At 36.7% G+C, this 26324-nt stretch overlaps 1 protein-coding gene across 1 annotated transcript in view; it reads right to left on the bottom strand.

The window, feature by feature from the left end:
* The window catches only part of TBC1D5 (TBC1 domain family member 5), a 543770-nt gene that overhangs the window by 230927 nt on the left and 286519 nt on the right, over positions 1-26324 (bottom strand). Inside the window, exons 6-9 of the mRNA XM_049766154.1 lie at positions 11607-11715; positions 10075-10164; positions 9898-9972; positions 8623-8690 (exon numbers count right to left, since the gene is read on the bottom strand). Coding sequence (XP_049622111.1) covers positions 8623-8690; positions 9898-9972; positions 10075-10164; positions 11607-11715 — 342 coding nt within the window. The remainder of the gene's footprint in view (positions 1-8622; positions 8691-9897; positions 9973-10074; positions 10165-11606; positions 11716-26324) is intronic.

Raw genomic sequence — 26324 nt, 5'->3', positions numbered from 1 at the left:
AACAGAGGCTAGACAGCAGTTGAGTTGTCTTGTTGTTGTTGTTGTTTTTTCTATTTTTTATTAATATAGTTGCAACAATGAGTTTTTTTAATTAGTCATATAATGGAGATTAACACTAATTTTCAAGAGGTAAAGGAAAGTATGAAGGACTCTATTGTGACAATGGGTAGAATCCAGCCTAGAGAAGAGAGCAGGGAAGTCTCTAAGAATACCTGGAATATAACATAGGAAGTACCTGACATCGCCACACAAAACAGATCCCCAGAGCAGAAAACACGTTCATTCAAAAGGACATATGCATATCATTATTCATTGAAACACTCAGTCCAATAGCTAAGATTTGGAATCAACCTAGATGTTCAATGACAGATGAGTGAATCATGAAGATGTAGTAGTATACTACATAGCTATAAGGAATGCTACACAGCTATGAGGAATGCTACGATCATGCAACCTTCTGCAACATGGATGGAACTGGAAGATATCATGTTAAATGAAGGATAAATACAGGATACTATCTTATATGTGGCATTTAGAATAACTGCATGAGGATGCAATGGTATAAATGGAAAATGTCTTTAGATCACCCTTGGCCCACAGAGTTGAGGAAAATAGAAAGAAAAAGAATGGAGTAAAGAAGGGTAAGAAGTACATGAGAAATAATGGGTGGCAGTATTTAAAAGGATCAAAGCACATTAGTGATAATAAAGGACAGGCCAGAGAGGTAGCACAGTGGTAGGGCATTTGCCTTGTAAGTGATGAACCCAGAACCAAAGGTGGTTTGAATCCTGGCAACCCACATGGTCCTCTGTGCCTGCCAGGAATGATTTCTGAGCAGAGAGCCAGGAGTAACTCCTGAGTGCAGCCCTGTGTCCCAAAAGCCCAAAACAAACAAACAGCTAAATATCCACATACCACAGTCAACAACATAGAAATCGTGAGAACCAAACTTAGAAATGAAAACTAAAAAGGTGCCCGTCAAGATGGGAGGCTGGGAGAGTAGTATTAAAAGGAACCTGAGATCAGTGGTGGAGAGAAGTTGACATTGGTGGTGGGACTGGTGCTGGAATACTGTATGTCTAAAACTCAATATGAATAACTCTGTAAATCATGATGCTTTAATACAAATAAAAAATAGGCGCCAGAATAGTAGCATGGCAGTTGGGCGTTAGCCTTGCACACACCTGACCTAGGACGAACCTCAGTTCCATCCCCCAATGTCCCATACAGTCCCCTAAGCCAGGATCGATTTCTGAGCACATAGCAAGGAGTAATCTCTGAATGTCACCAGGTGTGATGCAAACCCACCCCCCCAAAAAAAACAAAACAAATAAAAAATAAAGGACTCTCCAGTAGTAAAAAAAAAGAAAAATAAATGTATTATGGAAAAAAAGATGAGCAGAGCTTGAATTCCAGGTGGTCATCCACAATGAAGCTTTCATAAAGGCCCCTTTATTTCTTTAATGACCTGAGTTATAAAGTAAGTCCTCTTCATCACCATCCCATCTTCTCAAACAAAAACAAGAACAGCAGAAACTTCAAAATCAAACATGAATGTGAAAATTCGAGAAAAAGATATTCAGGTAGATACATGCATTTTAAAGTATAAGACTTTATTATGCTAAAATAAAGACAAGTATTTCTCAACCTTTTTTAACAATTCCTCTCTGACTTCTTGTTGCCTTTCTGTGCAACTTCTGCCCTGAACTGTCAGCTGCAGTATCAGACCGTGGTCCTAATTTATGTGATGTTCACCTTGGCCCCACTGAAATGTACTGGGAAGGCATATAGCTCTCAGTTGAGAAATGCTGGTTTAATCTTTTATTTTTCTACTAATATTTAAAAATGAAGAAAGACATGCATGCAATTCAAACATTTAACCTTCAAATATCAAAGTGGCTTCATTTCCAAATCTACATGAGAGTCTAAGATAAATATTGCTCTGCAGTCCACAGACTTTATTTCTCAACTTTTGTATTTTATAACTTGAATTCTCAAATAGGAACAGGGCTAAAACTATGGTTTAGTTTAAACAGAGGATTTCAGAAACAAAAACTTGACTTGAAAGTAGACCAGAATGATATAATGGTACTGCCACTCCAGGATCCTGTTCCCCCAATTCCAAAGTAGGAGTATTAGATTGCTATTCAAAGCTCTTAAAATGTCTGCAAGCACTGCTGATATCTACTGTTTTTTTTTTTTTTCCACTTAAAAATGCAGAAAAGGGGCTGAATGATAGTGCAGTGGATAGGAAGTTTGTCTTCATGTGGCTTACCCAGTTTTGATCTCTGTCACTCATTCTGATCCCTGTGAGCACTCCAGGGGTTATTCCTGAGTGCAGCCAGAAGTAACTCCTGAGCACTACCAGTATGCTCCTGAAAACAAAACTAACAATAGCAAAAACAAAAATGCCCCCCCAAAAAAACCCAGAAAAATATTTTAAGTTTCAAATTTTTCCATTTTGAAAAAATATGTGGTAAGAGTCTGCATGTTTATATGACACAGGATGAGAAAAACAAGTAACCACAGAAGAAAACACATATATATGTATATATACACACACATATACATATATATATAAAGAGAGAAAGAGCCATAATCAAATATTTTGCTGTTCCCTTAATGTTGTCAAATGAGGAAGGACTACAGACCACATGATAGAGAATAGTTTCTGAATATTCTTGAAAATGTGTTTTCCTTCTTTTTAATATTTCAGAAACACACACACAGGTTGCCGACAACTCATAGAGAGCGGCTTGTGTTGTCGTTTTCACTTTCTCGGCTGTGAACAAGTGCATATGTGAGGGCTGGTTGTGCATGTACAAGCATGTTCTTTGCCTGCATTAAATAAAATCATAACACAACACCAAGTACATCCACTCATTCATGTGTGCCTGCAGTCCACCTCGAGGAGACTGAAAATATAAATACAAGCTGCTATTTTGGTGTGATCACAGGAATATGGCAGCTTGTATATTTTTTTCCTCTTTAACATTTTAACACTGGGCAGATTGTCTGCATTAACACACACCAAAATCAATTCTGCTCGGAAATTGCTTGTAGAATCTTTCTTCCCTGAGGAATTTTTTTTAGGAAAAAAAAAAGGGTCCGCTGAAAAAAATTATGTACAAGATACCTACACACAGGACATCTTTATTCTATGAAGGATGGCAATCAATATTGGATCAGATGACTGGTAATATTTCTTCTAGTGAGAACTAGAAAGATTGACTTAAAATATCAAAAGGTTATCTTTGTAAAATAATTTTAATAATTAAAAATATTCAATGTGCAATTTCAAGTTGCCTACAAATAATGTAACATAGTAACTATATTCACCCAAAACTCTCATGATTTATATACTATAAAAATTCATGATGATTCTTAAGAAAGTAAATATTTTTCATTAACTATAGCTCACTATAAATATAAAATTTGATACACTCATATTATGTGCTATATAAAAATAAAACAAATTATGAAACACTCTCTAACAGAACTTTCTGGAATGATGGAAATATTCCATATCTATGCTGTCCCATAAAATTAGCCATTACCATATGAAATGTGGCTACTGTTTATAAAATTAATTTAAAACATTTCAAATTTTAATTTAAATAAATACAAATGTCTAATGGCTACCAAATAGGACTGTACACATGATAGTTTACAAAAGAAAATTAGGGGCTGGAAGTATACTATACAGGCAGTATGTAGCTGACCCTGACTCAAATTCCCAGAACCACCTATGGTCCTCTGAAGCATAAATATAGGGTCACTCTAATCACAGAAGCAGGAATAGTTATTGAGCACTGCTGGGTATATTCCAAAAATTAAAAAAAGGGAAATATAAAAGAAGAAAAATGATTTAATCAATTTTAAGGGAATCTCCAGATCATAGGCTTAAAAAAGACAGAGAGGGAGACCTGAAAATACAAAGTTAACTTAAAAAAGTATTTGTAAAGATTGATGCACAAGAAAGCAAAGAAACAAAAGGAGAAAGATAACCTACATCTTTAAATTCAACCATATCATAGATATTCAAATAAGAAAGAGAGTAATTAGTTGATTGTTTGAGGTGTTAATTACAACCTTCCAATAACCAGGAACAGAGAAGATCAAAAGCTTAGGAATGACCACTCAATCCAATAAGCAAGCATATACATTTTCACACAGAATCAAAGCTACAGTGATTTTTTTAAAGTTGAAGGATTTTTAATCATTCAAGAGAGGAAGAACACATCTGAAGAAAAGACATTATTTGGCAATAGCTTATAAATGCTAATTTGCAAATGATATTATAGGCACTATAAATATACTTTTAGAATAGACCTTGATAGACCAAATAACAGACTTCTTTGGCATCTAATATAGAAATGATATTTTGTTCTGAACTCAATATTTCCCCTCATTTTAAACAATACTAAAATTCACTTAATGGTGCAGTCTTTGAAGCATGGCAAAATTGGTTCATAATGGACAATTCACACCCTGAATCAGAAATACTGCAAATGTGAAGCTCCTGATTTACCTTTTGATTATCAACTTTTTCAGTAATAAAAATGAGAACAGTAACAACCTCATTAGGAACAATTAATTGAAATGAATACAAAACCCTTTGAGGCAAAAAGAGTTCACAGACTAAAATATTAAAATTAGTTGAAAGAGGGTATAATACTTAATGCAGTGACATATTCAGATCAAATAAATTCAATAATGATGGCAAAAACACTGCTTATGAGATGAAATTATCTTGTTTAAACTCAGACTAGAAGGCTGATAACAGTATTTTTAAAGAGTGCATATGTCTCTGAAGACTGAAAACATTAATTGTTATTATTAAAATTAAACAACACTGATCATCAGTGATAAGATTCACAATCAGTGAGCACTGATTAAGTATCAACTTGATTTCTTGAAATAAGACAAAACCAAAATTAAGTCGACACAAGACAAGGAACACTAAGTATGAAAAATGAGACTTGGGGGGGTCAGAGAGATAGCACAGTGGTAGGGCGTTTGCCTTGCAAGCAGCTGACCCAGGACCAACGGTAGTTCAAATCCTGGCATCCCATATGGTCCCCGCTGCCTGCCAGGAACGATTTCTTAGCACAAAACCAGGATTAACCCTTAGCACCACAGCAGGGTGTGGCCCCAAAACAAACAAACAAACAAAAAAAAAAAACAAAGGAAAAAGAAAATTGAGGCTTGGGATACACTAAAGTTCTCCTACAAATGGTGCCCACTGTGCTACCATTTATTTTGCATTGTAACTTCTTTAGTTGGAGGTAGGAGAAATTGCTTTTTCTATTTTTTAAAGAACTTTGCACTCCTTAGGGCTCAAATCTTGGCAAGGTAAGTGCCTGGCATCCTTGTGAGATTAATAAAAATGTACTAAATGCACTGGCAGATTGAATATACTGGTGACTCTATAAAAGATAAGATAAATCAACATTAAGTAAAATCATCAATAAGTTATTAAGAAGATTCTAAAAGAAGAAAGAATAGGCACTGTTATTTCTAATTATTCAATTATAATTATGTATGTTATATATTATAATTCAATTCAATTATAATTCAATTTTTATTTAAAATACTTCCTGAAACAATGGTAAGAATTAGGTGCCCAACAGGGGACACTGGGAATATGGGGCATTCCTACAGATGAGAGGCCCAGTAATAGAAGCTAGATTTGAAAAAGAAAGTACAAAACCAGTTACGGGCATAACCCGAAAAGTCCTGATCTAAAACGAATTGTGGAAAAAGTATAAAAATTTTTGCTCTGAGCTTAATTCATTGTTTTAAGAAATAAAGCAATCTGAGTAAAGTAACCAATGAATGTTGAGCAGACTGAAAACTAAGTCTTCTTAGATGGAGGCTAATATTAACCCTAGGCACATTAACCCCAAAACTGAAGAGAAAGGCAAGTACAGGGAGCTAAAGATAAAGCATTACATAAGTCAACTAAGTCAGAAGCAAAGTTTCACCAGTAAAAATATGCTTTAAGTACTTGTATAGTAAGAAAATCTGAGTAATAACTGATGGATTTCTGGTTGTGTGAGCAATTCTTGAGAGAGAAAAACTCTAGGGAACCATCGTATGAGGGTGCACTTAGTAATAACAATCTCAAAAAGACCATCTTTGCCTAGAAGAGAGTCAAACACTGTATCTTAAACAAGGCATGCAATTAAGCAAACCAGTTAACCAGTCCCTAACCTGCTAGGATAGTATACAAGAAAATCTGACCTCTAAGAAAGGATACAGGCAGTAAGTTCACTATAGGAAAGGAGACTGAGACACACTTCTGAGGTCCACAGTCCACAGGCATCAGGTTGCTTGCCTGATGACCAGAATTAATGGACTCTGGAATACACTTCTCAGTATCCTGATGCACAGCACCAGTTCTATTGAAGACAATTCCTTTTACTTGATGATTTCCCACCTTAAATCATTTGCATCATACTAGGACTATGGATCAAATTATGGGTCAACTTTTATGCTGTATGCATAAAAGTGGGGTTACCCAGCAATAACCAATTAATGAATAAATGAAAAATAATTTGCTTCCCACCAGACTGGCTCCCCCTTTTGTCCTCCAAATGCAATCTAATAGAATTGGTATTTATTTACCATTCAAGGAAGATCAGGCATTGGCTACTCCCTTAGCCTGAATTTTCACATAGCTGGCTTTCCAACCATTTTCACATCTCAGTCAAATGTCATCATTTTGGAGATGCCTTTTCTGATCATTTTTCCTAAAGTAGTCATCCCGCTAGCTATCCTTTTACCCTGCTCATATTTTGTAGGCAATTAATATCCTCCATAATCATCATCTCAGTCAATACAAGCACAATGTCATGTCCCTGTTCTCAGCCCAAATGTTAATAGGCATCCTGGCATCCTATATAAAAAGAACTGTCTTACTCACACTCTCCACTTCCAACTCCCACCATCCCACTAGAAGATAAGCAAATATTCAATATATGTTAAAATACAGTGGATATGTTAAAAAAAATTCTTGTCACAGATGCTAGTGATGAGACTATTCACTAAGAACAGAATATTCTAGAATATTTACTAAACTGGATTTTCCCCTTTCTGCTCCTATTGCTTTATGAGCAGTTTCAGAGACTGGATTGAGAGCCATTGACTTCAATTATATAGGACCAAATATAATTTTACTAAGATAGTAAAATTATACAAGTTTTCATGATTAAGCAAGTTGGTAACTTTAAAATAAGGCAGACCATCCTATTTTTCTCAGTTCCTTGCATTTATTTATTCAGAGAAATGGCAAGGAGAGCCTTCTAGAAGTGTACTACAATGGGCTACCAGGCCTTCTCAATGTATTTCAGAGAATGTTGAGGCTGCATTTTTGTTAACATGTAACAGTGTGGAAGACAAGAGAAAAAATACATCAAATAGGGTGGATCCCTTTGAATGAGCAGCTGATCTGACTTTAATTCCTGGCATCCATATGGTCCATTGACCTCCACCAGGAAAGAATGAAGTATCATAAGAGCAACAAACCTTCACATTGTATTAGATTTAGAAGGGGCTGAAATAGAAATGTAGATAGGCAAAGCCATAACAGGTGCTAGAGGACACCTCTGGCTGCTAATAACTGGTTCATGCTGATGATTCTAAATTTATTGGTATTTATACAAGTTCTCAGTTAAAATGTAAATCTATCTACTATTATTTACTATTCATCTACAGAACTCCTGAGATATTACTATTTGCCTGTCTTACAGAAAGAAAACTGAGGACAAGGGGGCCGGAGAGATAGCATGGAGGTAAGGCGTTTGCCTTCCATGCAGGAGGTCATCGGTTCAAATCCCGGCGCCCCATATGGTCCCCTGTGCCTGCCAGGAGCAATTTCTGAGCCTGGAGCCAGAAATAACCCCTGAGCACTGCCAGGTGTGACCCAAAAAAACCACAAAAAAAAAAAAAATCAGAAAAAAAAAAAAAGAAAACTGAGGACAAAAGAAAATCATGAAAAGTAATTTGATCAATATTACAGCTTTATTCTAATTAGAACTTATCACAAACTTGTCTAACACAGATTCCTTATATTTGTTATAATACAGGAAAAAAACTAAATATAAAAATATGAAGTTCAATATATAAAATTTCTGAATCTTAACTGTGCTGAGAACTACTTTTTTATATGGCAATACAGAAAATATTGAGAAGCTGTTTACAGACATGCGTGTCTTACCATGAAAAATAAGAAGGCTAAAATAATCATTTCCATTTAAGAATATGGTTAGAAAGAGGTTCTAATGCATAAAGAGCTAATTTTTCTAACTAGATCAATGTTGTATTCATAACATAACCTCAGTTATAGCATATAACTTGAAATAATTGATAGAAATTGAAAAACTCATTACATATTATTTTAAGATAATTATAAATATATAATTTATTTTGAAAAAGGAAACACATAAATCTGCATTTTATGAACAGAAAATAATCATTTTTGAAATTGAATCTAAATATCTTTATTAACACAAATATCATACTGTAATATGAGTCCTCTATAGCTTTAGCATTGATTAATTATAAGGAGATAAAACCAATCTGAGTTCCTGAAAGCTATTTGTAAATACTCCTACATACGTTCTTTTGACATCTTGTTCAATCATTGATCGAAGTTCTTTGTCTTGGAAGAATTTGTTCCAAAGACTCTAAAAAAGAGGAAAATAAGGCATTTACAACAATTTCACACCTTTGCTTTTATTGATCTTAGTGAGATCATCTGAATGATTAAATTTATCTTCTTTGGCTTATCATTTCATAATGCAGATATAAAATGAGATTGGAATAATGTTCATTAAAGTCTAAATTAATTTCAGAAAGATCTTTATTCTAAAGCCATTTCCTAGTGATATTATTATATACATTTAAAAATTTTCCATTATCTATCAAAAGTGAGTAATAATTGTATTGTTATAAACTCGCTGCTACTTCTGTGAAACAAAAACGACTACTTATTTTAGTCACAGGTCAACTGGTCAAGAAGTTGAATCTGACCTAAATCTCAAATGGGTTAAGAAAGATATAGGATATATTCTAAAACTCTTGCTTATATAATTGAATATCTAGATATTTATGTACCTTTAAAATGTGAGCTGACATTCACATATTTATGATATTTATGTCAGGAAGAAGCCAGAATGTAGAATGCAATAAAGGACTTGACTTGGATGTGTGAGAAACCAGAATTGATACTAGCACCACAAATATAAGAAATGTACACGTGTACACATAATCAAATAAAATCTCTTAGAAAATACTTGTCCATTAAAAAATAGGAATTAAAGCAGCAGTGGAAGAAGTCACATAATATCACTAAAGTATAAATTATTCCTTGATTTCACTAAGAATATCAGTAAATTCCAGCCTATTATTTTTCCTAATTTTTATTTTGTCATAATTATAATTCAGTGGGGTCTACCAGGTGATACCTAAAATATTTTTGGCTTATTTTTAAACTTCCTCATAGACTAAACACAAGCAGTTAAACTGAATTTAATTGAACTCTTAAATTTTTATCACAAAGTGCATCCATCTACATTCTCTCTACTGCAACTTTGAGAATAATAGTCTTATGCTCATTTTATGCTTTTCCTTACCCTTACTTCTTACAGGACCCAGGATTTTAGTGTTATTCATAGAAATGCAATGTAAGTTTTTCACAACACTGTATATAGTATGGAATCATCTTTAGATTTGTGATGATACAAACAATCTATGTGTGAAAAAATTCGCTGAAATGAACTAATATTGTTTTTATTATGACTGAAGAGCAATCTTGAAAGTATATTCTCCTGGGAAGATGTATGCACAAAGACATAGATACAGGATACGAAATATAAATAAAAAGAACTTTACCCCTTCATCCTGTGAGAGGGGATTGTTGATCATTAAGTCTTGCTGGCCAACAACCTTCCTTGGGTTGGTGATGTGCTGGTGAAGGAAGGAAGAAAATAAGCATACACACAAAGGTCAATGACTGGTGGACTTAAACGTATATCTAAAAATAAATTACATAAAAAATGCAATACTTACAATTTCTTTAATGCTGTTATACCATGCTCTTAATTCTTTAATTTTACTTATCCATTGACTTTTATCTTGAGGAAGAACACAAAGAAATAGCTGTCAAATAAAAAGAAGAAAACCACTGTAAAAAGCAATAAATGTGAAAGTATGCCAAACAGAATCACCCAAAACCTGAAGAAGGTACTCACATCCATGGCACCTAAATGTATATAACAACTCCAGTCTTTAATAAATTCTATTCGAAAATACTTGAGAAATGTACTAGGGATACTGGACAATCAAAAATGTAATCATAGATAAAAGCACAAAATCAGAAAGCTAAATCACAAAAATGAAATCAACTTCTCCAAATTTACCTAAAAAAGTTAGAGAAAAATTCAATAGGATTCTAGAGAACTTCTTTCTTTTTTTTTTTTTTCCCTTCTGTAAATGTTTTGACAGAGATAGGATCCATTTAGTCCTATCAAGGCTCATAATTTATCTTTAACCCAGTAGGTGAGGGACAGAAAAGAACAATTTGAGGAAATAGTTCAAAAAGTAAAGTCAGTCCTGTTCTAATAGAAAACTGCAATTTACAACTGGCAATCAACATAGGAAAATAACAAGCATTCTTAAAAAGATAAATTTGATTTAATTTAGTTTAATACCACAATAAAATAAATCTGAATTTGAGTCTATTTTTAGCTGATGAAGAACACTAAAAGTTAAACAACAGGGAATGGGGGTGATGGTACAAATCTTTGTCCACAAATATTCTAGCAGCAGGTCTCCTGCCTTTACTGCCTGCATCTTAGAGAAGAAAAATGTATTTTAATTATTAAATCTAAATTATTAAATCTAAAACTGTCTAATACATCATGTACTTCTGTCTTTACTTGCAGACTCCATTTTGCTCAATTCATGCAGATAAACCCAACAACCTTTCGGTAAAAGTAATTTTACAAATGACTCTGAAGCTAAATGAATTCATTTTAGGAGAACAAAAGGGGGTAATATTTCCAAGTAATTAAAAAGAAAACTGCAGATTATTATTACTGGTCTTGGTAATCAATGGTCCTTTCTCTGGGTAGGAGCCTGACCCAGTTTCCTACCACTCAAGCCCTTCACTTGAGTTTCTAGAAAAATATTTAAAAAGGAACATGTCTTTCACCTGCTATTCATAAAGAGTACTGGAAGAATGATTAAATAACAAATTCTATAAAGCAATAGGAAAGCTCATTCTTCTTTCCTCTTGCCCAGCTTCAGGATTTCCTTACAGAGTATCTGGGGAATGCAAAGAGGTGGCTGAACTGCTCATCATCAAATGAGATGGAAAGACGGTCATTACCAAAGACACCTTTAACAACACTAGTCCCATAGGACAAAGGTGGTTCAATTTCTCAGAAAATGTCCTAAGAAGATAAACATGGATGGCCAGAAAATGGAGAGGGAAGAGTTGTGGAAAATTCATGATTCCCTGCATGGTTAATCTTCCAGGGCATCAGGTAATGTGTTGATAGACTGCAACCACAAACTGTAAATAAATATTTTCTTCTTACCTTCCAGCAAATGCTGCGGAACCTGCTGCTTCTCAGCTGCCCATTAATCCCCTTCTGCCTTATTGTTGCCAAGTAATTGTTGTTTACAAATAGTTCTTCCCATTCTTTCCTAGATGCAAGAAACCAAAGCATGGGGATCCTTTTGTTAAAATTCTTCTGCATGAAGAGGAGTGCTAAAGGAAATTAATTTTAAATAAGTCTAAGAAATGCAACTTTTAAAACGTATATATTTAGTTGTGTACTGTTTCTGAATGCATGGCTGTCTTTTTGGACAGAGTTCTTCTGTAGATTTAATGAATATGTAGATCGCTATAATTATGCCAGCTACTGAAATTCATAATGTCTATGGAGGCTATTCCATTTCCTCTAAAATGTTGGTAGTGCAGTTCAGTGAGTAAACAAGAAAAATGAAATGAATATTAATACAAGTATATGGCTGCTTAAGCCATTGACAAAGACATGCCCGCTCCAAAAATACACAACAAAAAGTCTAGCCTTGATTATATTGGCGTCTCACATGAAATATCTGTTTCAAAGAACCCATTTCTCTTTAATGTCAGGCTGGGAGGTTAAATATAATAGAAGACCATTCTTTAACTTTTAGTGCTACTTTCTACTGAATTCTTTACAATTTCTTTCTACATGATCAGTTTTAAAATTTTAACAGGTGCAAGCAAATTTGGGGAAAAAAAAACATCAAAAAATTAAAAATCCTCACTGTAAAAACTGTTAAAGGCAAGCTTGAGTACCTTGCAGTACCTATGGCTGAGTAGATAAACAACTGAAATATGCCTCCCAGGCATGCAGACACCAGGGGCCTAACACCTGTGCCTCATTAATATACAAGTAAATCTGCTCTACTGGGGAACAATTGGAAATTAATTGTCCCAAACCATTTACTGAGTTGAATAAAGGAAACAGACCTATATTCCCTGCATCTTAGGTCAAACTAAACATCGAGTCATTTGTCAACAGTCAAAGGATCTTGGTACACTTTAATGAAGTTGCTTTTAGGGCTCCTAATACCCCAGAAAACTTAAAATTTTAAATTCACTGTTAAAGCTAACATTCTGGCAATATTTGAGCTACTTCCTTTAGGAAACAGAAAGACAGTACAGCAGAATCTTGCCTTGCATGAAGCTAACCTTGGTTCATATGGCTACTAACCACTACCAGAAGCAGAGTAAATCCTGAGCAAAGCGGGGTGTGGACAGAAACACAAAATAAATAAAAACAAAACAAATAAAATGAAAGTATGTATGGGGTGAGGTGGGAAGAGAGGGAAGATAGTGTGTGAGAGACAGAGAGACAAACAGAGACAGAGAGACAGAGAGACAGAGAGAGAGAGACAGAGAGAGAGAGACAGAGACAGACTGACTCTAAAACTCTTTATCTGTATATACCTGCAAGTTTTCTGTGGCCAGACCTGGTCATTCAGAGAAAGGAATCTTACACTCTATGCTATCTTAGCACCAAGATAGGATTAACCACACAAAGTTCCCACACCTCTTTTTTCCAGGAGAGAGAGAGAGAGAGAGAGAGAGAGAGAGAGAGAGAGAGAGAGAGAGAGAGAGAGAGAGAGAGAGAAAGACCGAGAGAGAGAGAAAGACCGAGAGAGAGAGAAAGACCGAGAGAGAGAGAAAGACAGAGAGAGACAGAGAGAGAGGCAGAGAGAGAGGGAGAGAGAGGGAGAGAGAGGGAGGGAGAGGGAGAGGAGAGAGAGGAGAGAGAAAGAAGAGAGAGACAGAGACAGACAGAGAGAGACAGACAGAGACAGACAGAGACAGAGAGAGCAGTAGCACTTGCCTACTTGTCCAAGTAGATCTGTCCCAGACTGAATCACTCCCGCCCAACTCTAGCATTCTGCAGCTGAATTTCTGTTCACATGAGCCACACAGTTCAACTACATCCAGGAAGAAACACACCTCTACCACCACTTTAACAATGTTTCTTACTTTTTTGGGGGGAGTGGGGTGGGTGGGTCACACCCGGCAGCGCTCAGGGGTTACTCCTGGCTCTATGCTCAGAAATTGCCCCTGGCAGGCACTGGGGACCTTATGGGATGCCGGGATTTGAACCACTATCCTTCTGCATGCAAGCCAAATGCTCTACCTCCATGCTATCTCTCTGGCCCCTTTACTTTTATCACCTATTTATAAAAACAAGTATTTCATTTTTGTCTGTATTGTTAATAAAATGATTTTGCTCTTGGTTCCTTTTCATTTCTTCTCAAAATACACGTTTGTGTCCTTATGCCTAATTAAGCTATAGAGGGGAGTGGATAAGGGGACAGACATTGGAGCTACAATACTGGGATCAAAAAAGAGCCACACACGCAAAACCAGCATACAACTGGCCAGCCATTTACTCATGCAATAAGTTTCAAACCTCCCTGTGGGCGGTTGCCTTTCCTCGTGTACAAAATGAAATTGTAAGAGTAATAGCATTTACCTCAAAACTTATTATGAAATTTAAAACACCCAACAAGGCCCCCAAAGGGTACTTAGCATATTATAACATTTTAGAATGTTAAACTTTTTCATTACAAATTGTTGCTTTTCTTTTAGTGTACTTGGTTATTGGTCCCAGAATGAAGTTTTCATTTATCAGAGTCATACCTTTATCTGCCATACATGATTGCTTTTCACTTGTGTATTATTTTAGTCATATTGTTAATCTTTGAGTAAGTTTTATTTTATTAAAGCAAACACCTTTGGAAGTTATCTTGTTAAAAGGTTTGGTCTCATGATTTTATAGTTGTTGATTCTAAAATGGATGTTTAGTTCTGTAATCCCTTAATACCACTGATGTACCTGGGTCCCCTTGACCCCTTGCCTATTGTTATTTCTCCTATCTAGAATTTTTTTGGTCTTAATTTTTTAAACACTGAAACTTTGTATCCAATTTAAACTTAGCTTCATTTTTTTGGGTATCCTTTTTCAAACCTATGCAACTTTTAGTTACTCCAGCTTCAAAAATATGCAAATGGACAAGGTATTCATAATCTCAGTCTGTCCGTAGTCTATAATGTTTTAAACACTTTCACCAAACCTCATATATTAGCCACATCTGATGGAGTTCAAATTTACTATACAGTTTTTAGAAATACTAGAAGACCGGGGCCGGGCGGTGGCGCTAGAGGTAACGTGCCTGCCTTGCCTGCGCTAGCCTTGGATGGACCGCGGTTTGATCCCCTGGCATCCCATATGGTCCCCCAAGCCAGGAGCAACTTCTGAGCACATAGCCAGGAGTAAGCCCTGAGCGTCACCGGGTGTGGCCCAAAAACAAAAACAAAAAAAAACCCAAAAGAAATACTAGAAGACCATATCAGCAATAATCCATGAGAATATGAGATTATGAATCTCAAAAAGGGTTAAATTGCTAGAGTTACATGAAGGAAAAAGCATAGACTTCACATACATTCTCAACACAAAAGGAACTGCAATCTCTGAGGAAACCAAGGGCACCATTGCCCCCAAGTACTAATACGTCCTATATATAGATGAAACTCCCCCAGCCTCCTCTCAACTCAGCTCCTGTCCACAGGTAACAGTTTACTGTGAAGCAGACACAGCTGGTGGCTAGATTCATTGCTATCTTGTCAGGTTAAGCAGCCTTTTACGGTCAAGTTACATACTATGTATGTAATGAAGGATGATTATTTGTTCACTTAAATAAGACTCTACCCTTGATTACGAAGTTGGGGAAGAAAAAAAGGAGACTGAGGCATGTGAAATGGAAACATTAACTCTTAAATTCACAATCATCTAAATTTATTCATGGGTACTCAGAGTTCCACTTAAGGCAGAAATTCTCCAATTGATGAAGAGGTGAGATAATCAGTTAATTGTCTTTCTCTTTGATGAAACAGGTTATTGGAAAAAGCACTGGCTACAGAGTTAACACATAGCCACAACTTATTTAGTGCCTACTATGTGCTCTGTCTTCAGAAGTGTTTTTCAAAAGCATAATACTAGGGAGGAAGGTGATAGCTGTCTCAAGCCATAGTAATAGATATAATGCAAAGTGTTCATTTGGAGGAGAGTTATACCCTGGAATCAGTTATCTTGATCACAATTCTTTTCTTTCCCCCAACCCTAAAGCCTTGTTTTGCTGATGTTGTTCCAGTGATGACCAATTCTGGTACCTGCATATAACCATTAGGGGCCAGAGTGCTTACACACTCAGTTTGATGCTTATTGACATCTAGTGCAAAATGGCCTGGAAGTACAAAGGAGGAAGAATTCACGCCTAAACTTAAAACTCTGTATAAGGAATAATAAACATTAATCTTTCATAAGTACCGAAAGGTGCATATCCATGAACCATGCTGTTAAGAAGTAAAACAAAAGCTAGAAGGCAAAAACATTTGAGATGAGGGCCTGGGGGGGGTGCACTGGAGCCTAAGGCAAGTTCTTGCACAATCACATATGAACTATTCCTGAATCTGGGTGAAGATAAATGAGGACTCAGTGGTAAATTTTTGTCACTTTAATTAACAAAAATAAAAACTGCAGGGGCCAGAGCGGTGGCACAGTTGTGGGATGTTTGCCTTGCATGTGCTGACCTAGGATAGACCACAGTTCGATCCCTGGTGTTCCATATGGTCCCCAAGCCAGGAGCGATTTCTGAGTGCATAGCCAGGAACCCCTGAGCATCACTCGGTGTGGCCCAAAACAAAAAATAAAAACTATATCCTGCTAATATGCACAAGTATACAAAGATATTGGTATAGAGGTAGATATAATGCAAAACCCACGCAAAATTGTTATTAAAGTGCTTCTAAAACCCTGCAATATACTATTTTTTGTTTGTTTGCTTTTTGGGCCACATCTGGCGGCACTCGAGGCTACTCCTGGCTCAGCACTCAGAAATTGCTCCCGGCAGGCTCAGGGGACCATATGGAATGCCAGGGATCAAACCCAGGTCCATCCCGAGACAGCCGCGTGCAAGGCAAATGCCCTACCACTGTGCCATCTCTCTGACCCCAGTATTTTAGATGATCACTTTACTTACCTCTGTATTACTTATTTCCATATTATATTCAATGGTGCTCAGGAATTACTCCTGGGGATGTGCAGGAGATCATATTGTGATGCTGGGGATCAAACCAAGTTAGTTGCTTACTATCTCTGTGGCCCCTGATATAAATGACTTTTTATCCCTATGACACCATTCCCAGGGTGTTTCAAGGAAACACTCTAAAAATTACTCTATTTGAGGGGTGGGGGAGGAATAAGAATGAGTAAAAACATCTTGCTGGATAGCAAGACCACCCTTAAAGATCTAATACTTTAGCCCCAGAGTTGAACAGCAGTTGTATATCATTGTTCTCCTGCAGTTGAGCAAGACAAGTGTCCACCCAAGCATGAGATCCTTCAAGAATGGTTCATGGGACAAAGGACTAAGATGGCGTTTGACCCCTAGGCAACCTATCTGGAATGTGCCTTCATATTTTCTTCTTTAGGGTTCTTTAGATTTTCTATTTCTAATTTTTAACAGCAAGGTGATAAAAACATATTTTCACCTGCTGAACTGAGTTTTAAGTTAACAGCTACTGTAATTGGTTAAGAATAACCAACTACAAATTTAAATTGGAGATAAGGCTCTTGCTTTGAATGTAGTCAAGGTTCTGAATCACCACATGGGTCAATCCATCACACCCCAAAAGTACTAACAGGCTGATCCCTGAGAACCCCTGACCAAAATACACACACCTCAAAGAAATCTAAAGGAAATAGAACTTTTGACACAAGAGCTTCCTGACAAAGCTCTAGTGACATCTATTGGCAGAAACTGGGCCTTACAGGTACTGGGTCCCTAAAAACAAAATGAGCATCAAAATAAGGAATGGGAGGGATTTGGACCAGTTCCACTAATTTTGGCCAAGATAACAGAGGCACTACCAATTTGAATTTGAAAGCACCAAGTTAAGATTCTGATCTAATGTTAGTGCTCCCCAGAGGAAAAACACTGACCAGTGAAAAATAACTGTCAGGGGCACCTTGATCAATGCAAAGTCAAAGAAAGCAACAATCTGCTGCCTTCCCTGTATCTTAAGTGGTTGAACCTCTAACAATGTTGTTTCCTTAGGAATGGAAATCAACTAAAATATGCAGTGAATAACTACAGCTGAGAATCATAAAAAGATACCTATTTCTAATTAAGTATTTTAATACAGTATTTTCCCAAGATATACACATAAAATTATGAAACCAGTTAGTAGCTTCTAATTTTAATTGTTTAAACACTTTTGTAATGTAAATAATGTATAAATGACTGAATTGTGTGCTGAATTTTGAACTAGAAAATTTCTAAATAATTGACATATTAGAGAAAACATTCATTTTGTATTGAATCTAATGGTTTTTATACCTTTTTTAGGCATTTCAGGCTTTTGATTCACAGCTTTATGGGACTAACTTAAGAAAACCAAATGATTACAATCATTTACAAATTACCTAAAAAGAAATCAGAGATAACTTACAGTCCAGTTCTTTGGATAACCAATAATTGGTTAATAGCAGCTTCTTTGGCAATTACCCCTAATTATGTATCAGAAAAGGGATGATTACAATGGGGAAGATTAGTAAGTTACAAAAAAAAGGGAGTGGAAAGATCAACTATGCTTCCAGCAGTAAGGAACATGTAATAATTTGGTACAGTTCTTGGAAATGACACAATTGTTTACCAGATCATCTCATTTTTGAGCTATGTCTAGAGTAATAGCAAAACCAAAAGATAATGTAGAAAGTGATCTTGAAGCGCATAAAAAAAGAGTTGGATGTGTAGAAAGTAAGGAAAGGTAAGGTGGGAAATTTGAACCTGATACTAAAGGCTTATATAATATGATGATCCTAAAGTATATGTCAGGATTAAACATTGCTATAATAATTATGGTATTTCCTTTATCAAATGCAAAGGGAAAAGTTAAATCTATTTCTAACCTGAATAAAAATAATTTAGTCAAAAAGTCTTCTGGATGAAAGGATAATATCAAATTTCCAACACTCCATGTAAGAGAGTATGCATCTCTATGCCCCTTTAAAGGAATGGCTTTAAAATACCATTAGCATAGAACCAGAAACATCTAACTTAAAAAAATCAATGGAAATAGGAGAAGTGTAAATCACGTATGTCAGCATCAGACTGCAAAGTATGGCACCAGATATGGGTAAGCTACAACATTAGAATTGCAGGTGCTAAGATCAACCAGATAAACACTGATGTTATCTATAATTACCTCATTTTTAGCTTAAATCACAGGTAATGAGGGAACTCAGACTCTAAAAGGCAATTAGAAACTGTACTGGCTTTTTTGCTTCCTGTAACAGGAATTTTTTAAAACTTTGGTTTTATTTAAAGCTACTTTTTTTTCTTCCTAAAGGAATATCAGGAAATATCACATACATATACAAATAAGTACAACAGAATGCATGATTACAAGTACAAGAGGAATTTCTTCATATAGCAAGGTAAAATGTGTTGTTTTACAATGAGGCTCCATTAACAGTGTAGTTAGGATAAAGAAGTGAACACTATGACAATGATATTTGGAACTGATCACTCTGACAAGAACGGGATGTTGAATAGAAATAAAGTGATATGCATAGTAACCCTTGATTAATAATAGTGCAAACCACAGTATTTAAAACAGTGGTAGTTTGAGGACCCCTGGTTTAAAAGGACAGAGACAGACAGAGGAGTAAAATGCCTGCAGAGGCAGTCAGGGGACGGGGTGGGAGGGAAACCAGGAACATTGGTGGCAGGAAATGTTCATGGGTGAAGAAGGGCGGTGTATATTGTAAGACTGAAAATCAATCATGAATAGTTTTGTAACCACAATGTTTAAATAAAAGGAAAAGAATAGACATCATATATGATCTCAGATTAAACTATTTTTATAAAAAAAATAACAGGTTTCATTAAAACAGGCAACAAATAGCTCACTTTTTATATAATGAGTTTGTTTAAATTAATTGATGATGATGTTAAAAGTGTAGGTTTATATTTAAATTCAAAAGATTTTGAAAAGATTTTTAAAAAAATTTGGGTACTGTCTCAGTACCCAAAAGGAAAAAAGAAAGAAAGCAACTTTTAAATCATCAAATATAGGTCAGGCTGGGAAAATCTACGAAACTACGCCTGCCCAGTGGGGCCCGACTGTGAAAAATTGTGAGTGCTGCCTGTGTGTGTCTATCTACTGTCCTGTCATGTGAATCTCTTGGGAGTGGGCTGAAAAGAAGCTCCAGAAAACTCGCTCTCCCAGAGGCCCATTCTAGGGCAGGAACGCCAAGGAACTGCTCCATAACGTGAAAACCGGCTATAAGCAGTACTTTGCAGAAGCCAGGTCCCCTGTTTGTGACATCAGCTGGGAAAATCTACAAAACTACGCTTGCCCAGTGGGGCCCAACTGTGAAATATTGTGAGTGCTGCCTGTGTGTGTCTGTCTACTGTCCTGCCGTGTGAACCTCTTGGGAGTGGGCTGAAAAGAGGCTCCAGAAAACTCGCTCTCCCAGAGGCCAATTCTTCCATGGGAACACCAAGGAATTGCTTCATAACGTAAAAACCAGCTTTGCTACGGCAATGTGCTCTTTCTAAGGAAAGAACACCATCGCAACAAGAAGAAAAAATCACACTAAGAACTGTGCTGGATCACTGAAGCCCAGCATTTCTCTCCAGACTGTCTTCTCTGCTGTGTGCTTGGGACTAAGACTTGATCCTGTGTGAGGCTTCATCGCAGAGGACTTCCCTCCCTTGGAGGCAAGTCAACCCATCCATAAAGGGCGGAGCCAGGGGAATGTGGCTGCCTACATCATTTAGCCAATGAATACTCCCACAACACTTAGAAAAACCCACAATACAAGTGTGACAATGGGGAAACAACGCAGGCCAAGCATCAGACATAGAGAATGAAGATGACAATTCTAATGACCAGATAATGACCAACCAACTAATCAACCTCTAAGATAAGGACTTTAGACAAGCAATATGGAAGATGCTCAAAGAACTCAAAGAAACCATGGATCAAGTTGAACAGAACACTAATAAGAACCAAGAAAATATGAAGACAGAAATCACAAAACTCCAAACTGAAATAACATGTCAACTAACAGGCCTGAAAAAGTCAGTAAACAAAGTGAATGACAAAATGGATAAGCTCTGGAACAGGGTATCAGAAGCTGAGAATAGACTTGGTGCTGTGGAAGATGAGATAAGTAACAATTCCATACAGTGGGAGAAATTGGAAAAAAAAAAACTTAAAGCAAATGAACAGACAGTGGAAAAATTAGTCAAAGAATGGGAACAGATAAAAATAGAAGTCTATGATAAGCTCAACAGAAACAATTTAAGAATCAATGGAGTCCCAGAGACCCAGGAAGAAAATTTCCAAGAAGAATCAATGGTCAAGAACATCATTTACAGAGAAACTTTCAGAGCTAAAGAATATATGTGATCAAATCCTGCATGCTCGAAGAGTACCAACCAAAAGAGACCCCAGAAAAAAATACCCCAAGACCCATCCTAGTCACAATGACGAATCCCACAGATAGAGACAGAATTCTGAAAACAGCAAGATCAAAAAGGAAAATTACATTCAAGGGAGCATCTTTGAGATTTACAGCAGACCTGTGACCAGAAACACTCAAGGCCAGAAAGCAGTGGTGGGATATTGTGACCAGACAGAATGAAATGAATGCTTCACCTAGAATACTGTACCCAGCAAAACTCATTTTCCGGTTTGACGGAAGAATACATGGTTTCACAGACAAACAACATATCAGAAACTTTACAGACTCAAAACCAGTCTTAAGAGAAAAACTGAAAGACCTAATTTAAGACAAGACTAACCAAAAGACAAACCAAATTTCGATATAAAGATGGCACTAAATCCCAGGACAATTCTTTATCTCAACATCAATGGACTAAATGCACTAGTTAAGAGACACAGAGTGGCTAAATGGATCAAAAACTCAATCCAACCTTCTGCTGCCTACAAGAAACACACCTGAATAGTCAGAACAAACATAGACTCAAATAAAAGGCTGGAGAAAAATTATCCAAGCAAACAACACTCATAAAAAAGCTGGAGTGGCGGGGGCCGGGCGGTGGCGCTAAAGGTAAGGTGCCTGCCTTGCCTGCGCTAGCCTTGGGCGGACCGCGGTTCGATCCCCCGGTGCCCCATATGGTCCCCCAAGCCAGGAGCAACTTCTGAGCACATAGCCAGGAGTAACCCCTGAGCATTACCGGGTGTGGCCCAAAAACCAAAAAAAAAAAAAAAAAGCTGGAGTGGCAATACTAATATCAGATAATGCAAACTTTATACTCAGGAAAGTTGTAAGGGACAAAGATGGACATTGTATATTAATCAAGGGGTATGTAGAACAGGAAGATATAAATCTCCTAAACATATATATACCAAATGAGGGGCCAGCAACATATTAATACAATTGTTGACAAATCTGAAAAATAATATCAATAACAACACAATAATTGTGGAGGACCTCAACACGGCTTTGTCAATACTGAATAGGTCAACCAGACTAAAACCCAATAAGAATATACTAGACCTGAGGAGAGAAATGGAAGAAAGAGGCCTAGTGGATATATATAGGACACTCCATCCCCAGAAACCTGGATACACATTATTCTCCAATGTACATGGGTCATTCTCTAGCATAGACTACATGCTTGCACATAAAACATACCTCCATAATATCAAGAGGATAGAAATTTTGCAGACTACTTTTGCTGAACACAAGGCTCAGAAATTATTTGTGAATTCCAAAGGGACACAGAAGAAAAATTTTAACAACTGGAAGTTAAACAGCCTCATACTCAATAACCAGTGGGTCTGAGATGAAATCAAGGAGGAAATCAAAAGGTTCCTGGAAACAAATGACAATAAAGACACAAACTATCAGAACATATGGGACACAGCAAAAGCAGTACTGAGAGGAAAATTTATAGCTTTGCAAGCGCACATCAGGAAGGAAGAAGGAGCTTACCTGAATAGCTTAATGACACAGCTAATAGAACTAGAAAGTGTTCAACAGAAGGACCCAAAAATAGAGAGACAGAAGGAAATAACAAAGCTGAGAGCAGAAATCAACGAAGTGGAAACCCAAAAAACAATCCAAAATATCAATGAAAGCAGAAGTTGGTTCTTTGAAAAAATAAACAAGATTGATAGACCACTGGCAAAACTAACAAAGAAAGAGAGAGAGAGAAACTTGATAACTCTTATTAGTAATGAAAAAGGAGAGATCACTACTGATATGGCAGAGATTCAAAAGGTAATCAGAAACTACTTTGAGAAACTCTACGCCACTAAAAATGAGAACCTGAAGAAATGGATAAATTCTTGGACTCTTATAATCTTCCACGGTTGAAGGAAGAGGATGTAGCATATCTAAACACCCCCATCACCACTGATGAAATTAAAACGGTAATCAAATGTCTGCCCAAAAACAAAAGCCCAGGCCCAGATGGATTCACTAATGAATTCTTTCAAACTTTCCAAGAGGAACTACTACCAATCCTGGCAAGACTCTTTCATGAAATTGAACAAACGGAAACACTTCCAAATAGCTTTTATGAAGCCAACATCACCTTGATACCTAAGCCAGGCAGAGATGCTACGAAAAAAGAAAATTACAGACCAATATCGCTGATGAATGCAGATGCAAAGATCCTCAACAAAATCCTGGCAAATAGGATTCAATGCCTCATTAAGAAGATCATCCACTACAATCAAGTAGGTTTCATCCCAGGAATGCAAGGATGGTTTAACATCCGTAAATCTATCAACATAATACACAACATCAACAACAAGAAAAATAAAAATTACATTATCATATCAATAGATGCAGAGAAAGCATTTGATAAGGTCCAACACCCATTCTTGATCAAAACTCTCAGTAAGATGGGAATGGAAGGAACCTTTCCCAATATAGTTAAGGCCATCAACCACAAGCTAGTGGCAAATATTATCCTCACTGGAGAAAAACTAAAAGCCTTCCCTCTAAATTCTGGCACAAGACAAGGCTGTCCTCTCTCACCACTCCTACTCAACTTAGCACTTGAAGTACTCGTTATAGCGATTAGGCAAGAAAAAGATATCAAGGGAATCCAGATAGGAAAGGAAGAAGTCAAGCTCTCACTGTTTTCAGATGACATGATACTCTACTTAGAAAACCCTAAAGGCTCTACCAAAAAGCTTCTAGAAACAATAGACTCATATAGCAAGGTGGCAGGCTACAAAATTAACACACAAAAATCAATGGCCTTTCTATACACCAATAGTAATAAGGAAGAAATGGACATTAAGAAAACAACCCCATTCACAATAGTGCCACACAAACTCAAATATCTTGGAATCAACTTGACTAAAAATGTGAAGGACCTATACAAAGAAAACTATAAAAGTCTGCTCCGGGCCCGGAGAGATAGCACAGTGGCGTTTGCCTTGCATGCAGCCGATCCAGGACCAAAGGTGGTTGGTTCGAATCCTGGTGTCCCATATGGTCCCCTGTGCCTGCCAGGAGCTATTTCTGAGCAGACAACCAGGAGTAACCCCTGAGCAACGCTGGGTGTGGCCCAAAAACCAAAAAAAAAAACAAAAAAACAACAAAAAAAAAAACTCTGCTCCAAGAAGTAAGAGAGGACACGTGGAAATGGAAACGCATACCCTGCTCATGGATTGGCAGGATTAACATCATCAAAATGGCAATACTCCCCAAGGCATTATATAGATTTAATGCTATCCCTCTAAAGATACCCATGACATTCTTTAAAGAAGTGGACCAGTCACTCTTGAAATTCGTTTGGAACAATAAATACCCTAGAATAGCTAAAGCAATCATTGGGAAAAAGAATATGGGAGGAATTACTTTCCCCAACTTTAAACTTTACTACAAAGCAATAGCTATCAAAACAGCATGGTATTGGAATAAGGACAGGCCCTCAGATCAGTGGAATAGGCTTGAATACTCAGAGAATGTTCCCCAGACATACAATCACCTAATTTTTGATAAAGGAGCAAGAAATCCTAAATGGAGCAAAGAAAGCGTCTTCAATAAGTGGTGTTGGAAAAACTGGCTAGCCACTTGCAAAAAATTGAACTTAGAGCCCCAGCTAACATCATGTACAAAGGTTAACCCAAAACCATAAGATATATAGAACAACACATAGGCAAAACACTCCAGGGCATTGAGACTACAGGCATATTCAAGGAGGAAACTGCACTCTCCAAGCAAGTGAAAGCAGAGATTAACAGATGGGAATATATTAAGCTGAGAAGCTTCTGCACCTCAAAGGAAATAGCGCCCATAATACAAGAGCCACCCACTGAGTGGGAGAAATTATCACCCAATACCCATCAGATAAGGGGCTAATCTTCAAAATATACAAGGCACTGACAGAACTTTACAAAAAAAAACATCTAATCCCATCAAAAATGGGGAGAAGAAATGGACAGACACTTTGACAAAGAAGAAATACAAATGGCCAAAAGACACATGAAAAAATGCTCCACATCACTAATCATCAGGGAGATACAAATCAAAACAACGATGAGATACCACCTCACACCACAGAGAATGGCACACATCACAAAGAATGAGAATAAACAGTGTTGGCGGGGATGTGGAGAAAAAGAAGGAACTCTTATCCACTGCTGGTGGGAATGCCGTCTAGTTCAACCTTTATGGAAAGCAATATGGAGATTCCTCCAAAAACTGGAAATTGAGCTTCCATACAATCCAGCTATACCACTCCTAGGAATATACCCTAGGAACACAAAAATACAATACAAAAACCCCTTCCTTACACCTATATTCATTGCAGCACTATTTACCATAGCAAGACTCTGGAAACAACAAAGATGCCCTTCAATAGAAGAATGGCTAAAGAAACTGTGGTACATATACACAATGGAATATTATGCAGCTGTCAGGAGAGATGAAGTCATGAAATTTTCCTATACATGGAAATACACAGAATCTATTATGCTGAGTGAAATAAGTCAGAGAGAGAGAGAAAAACGCAGAATGGTCTCACTCATCTATGGGTTTTAAGAAAAATGAAAGACATTCTTGCAATAATAACTTTCAGACGCAAAAGAGAAAAGAGCTGGAAATTACAGCTCATTCAGGAAGCTCACCACAAAGAGTGATGAGTTTATTTAGAGAAATAACTACATTTTGAACTGTACTTATAATGAGAATATATGAGGGAAATGGAAAACCTGTCTAGAGTACAGGCAGGGGTCGGGTGGGGAGGAGGGAGATTTGGGACATTGGTGATGGGAATATTGCACTGGTGATGGGTGGTGTTCTTTACATGACTGAAACCCAAACACAATATGTATGTAATCAAGGTGTTTAAATATAAAAAACATCAAATACAATATTCTTTTTAAAAATATATTATTTGTATATATTATATACCTATTTTAGTTTCTAAGTTCAAGGTCATATTAAAGTGCATTATAAACGACCTTGTAACCAATGTGATTAAAATAGTAATTAATTCTAAAATAAAAGAAATAGGAAAAATGAACTTATTTTTCTATCTAAGAATACTATTATTTTTTTGTGTGTGTGGTTTTGGGTCATACTTGGCAGCACTCTTGAGTTACTCCTGGCTCTATGCTCAGAAATCGCTTCTGGCAGGCTCGGGGGACCAAATGGGATGCTGGGATTCGAACCACCGTCC

This window comes from Suncus etruscus, chromosome 20 (genome assembly GCF_024139225.1).
Source record: "Suncus etruscus isolate mSunEtr1 chromosome 20, mSunEtr1.pri.cur, whole genome shotgun sequence".
Lineage (NCBI taxonomy): Eukaryota > Metazoa > Chordata > Mammalia > Eulipotyphla > Soricidae > Suncus > Suncus etruscus.
This window is presented reverse-complemented; position numbering and strand designations above follow the sequence as displayed.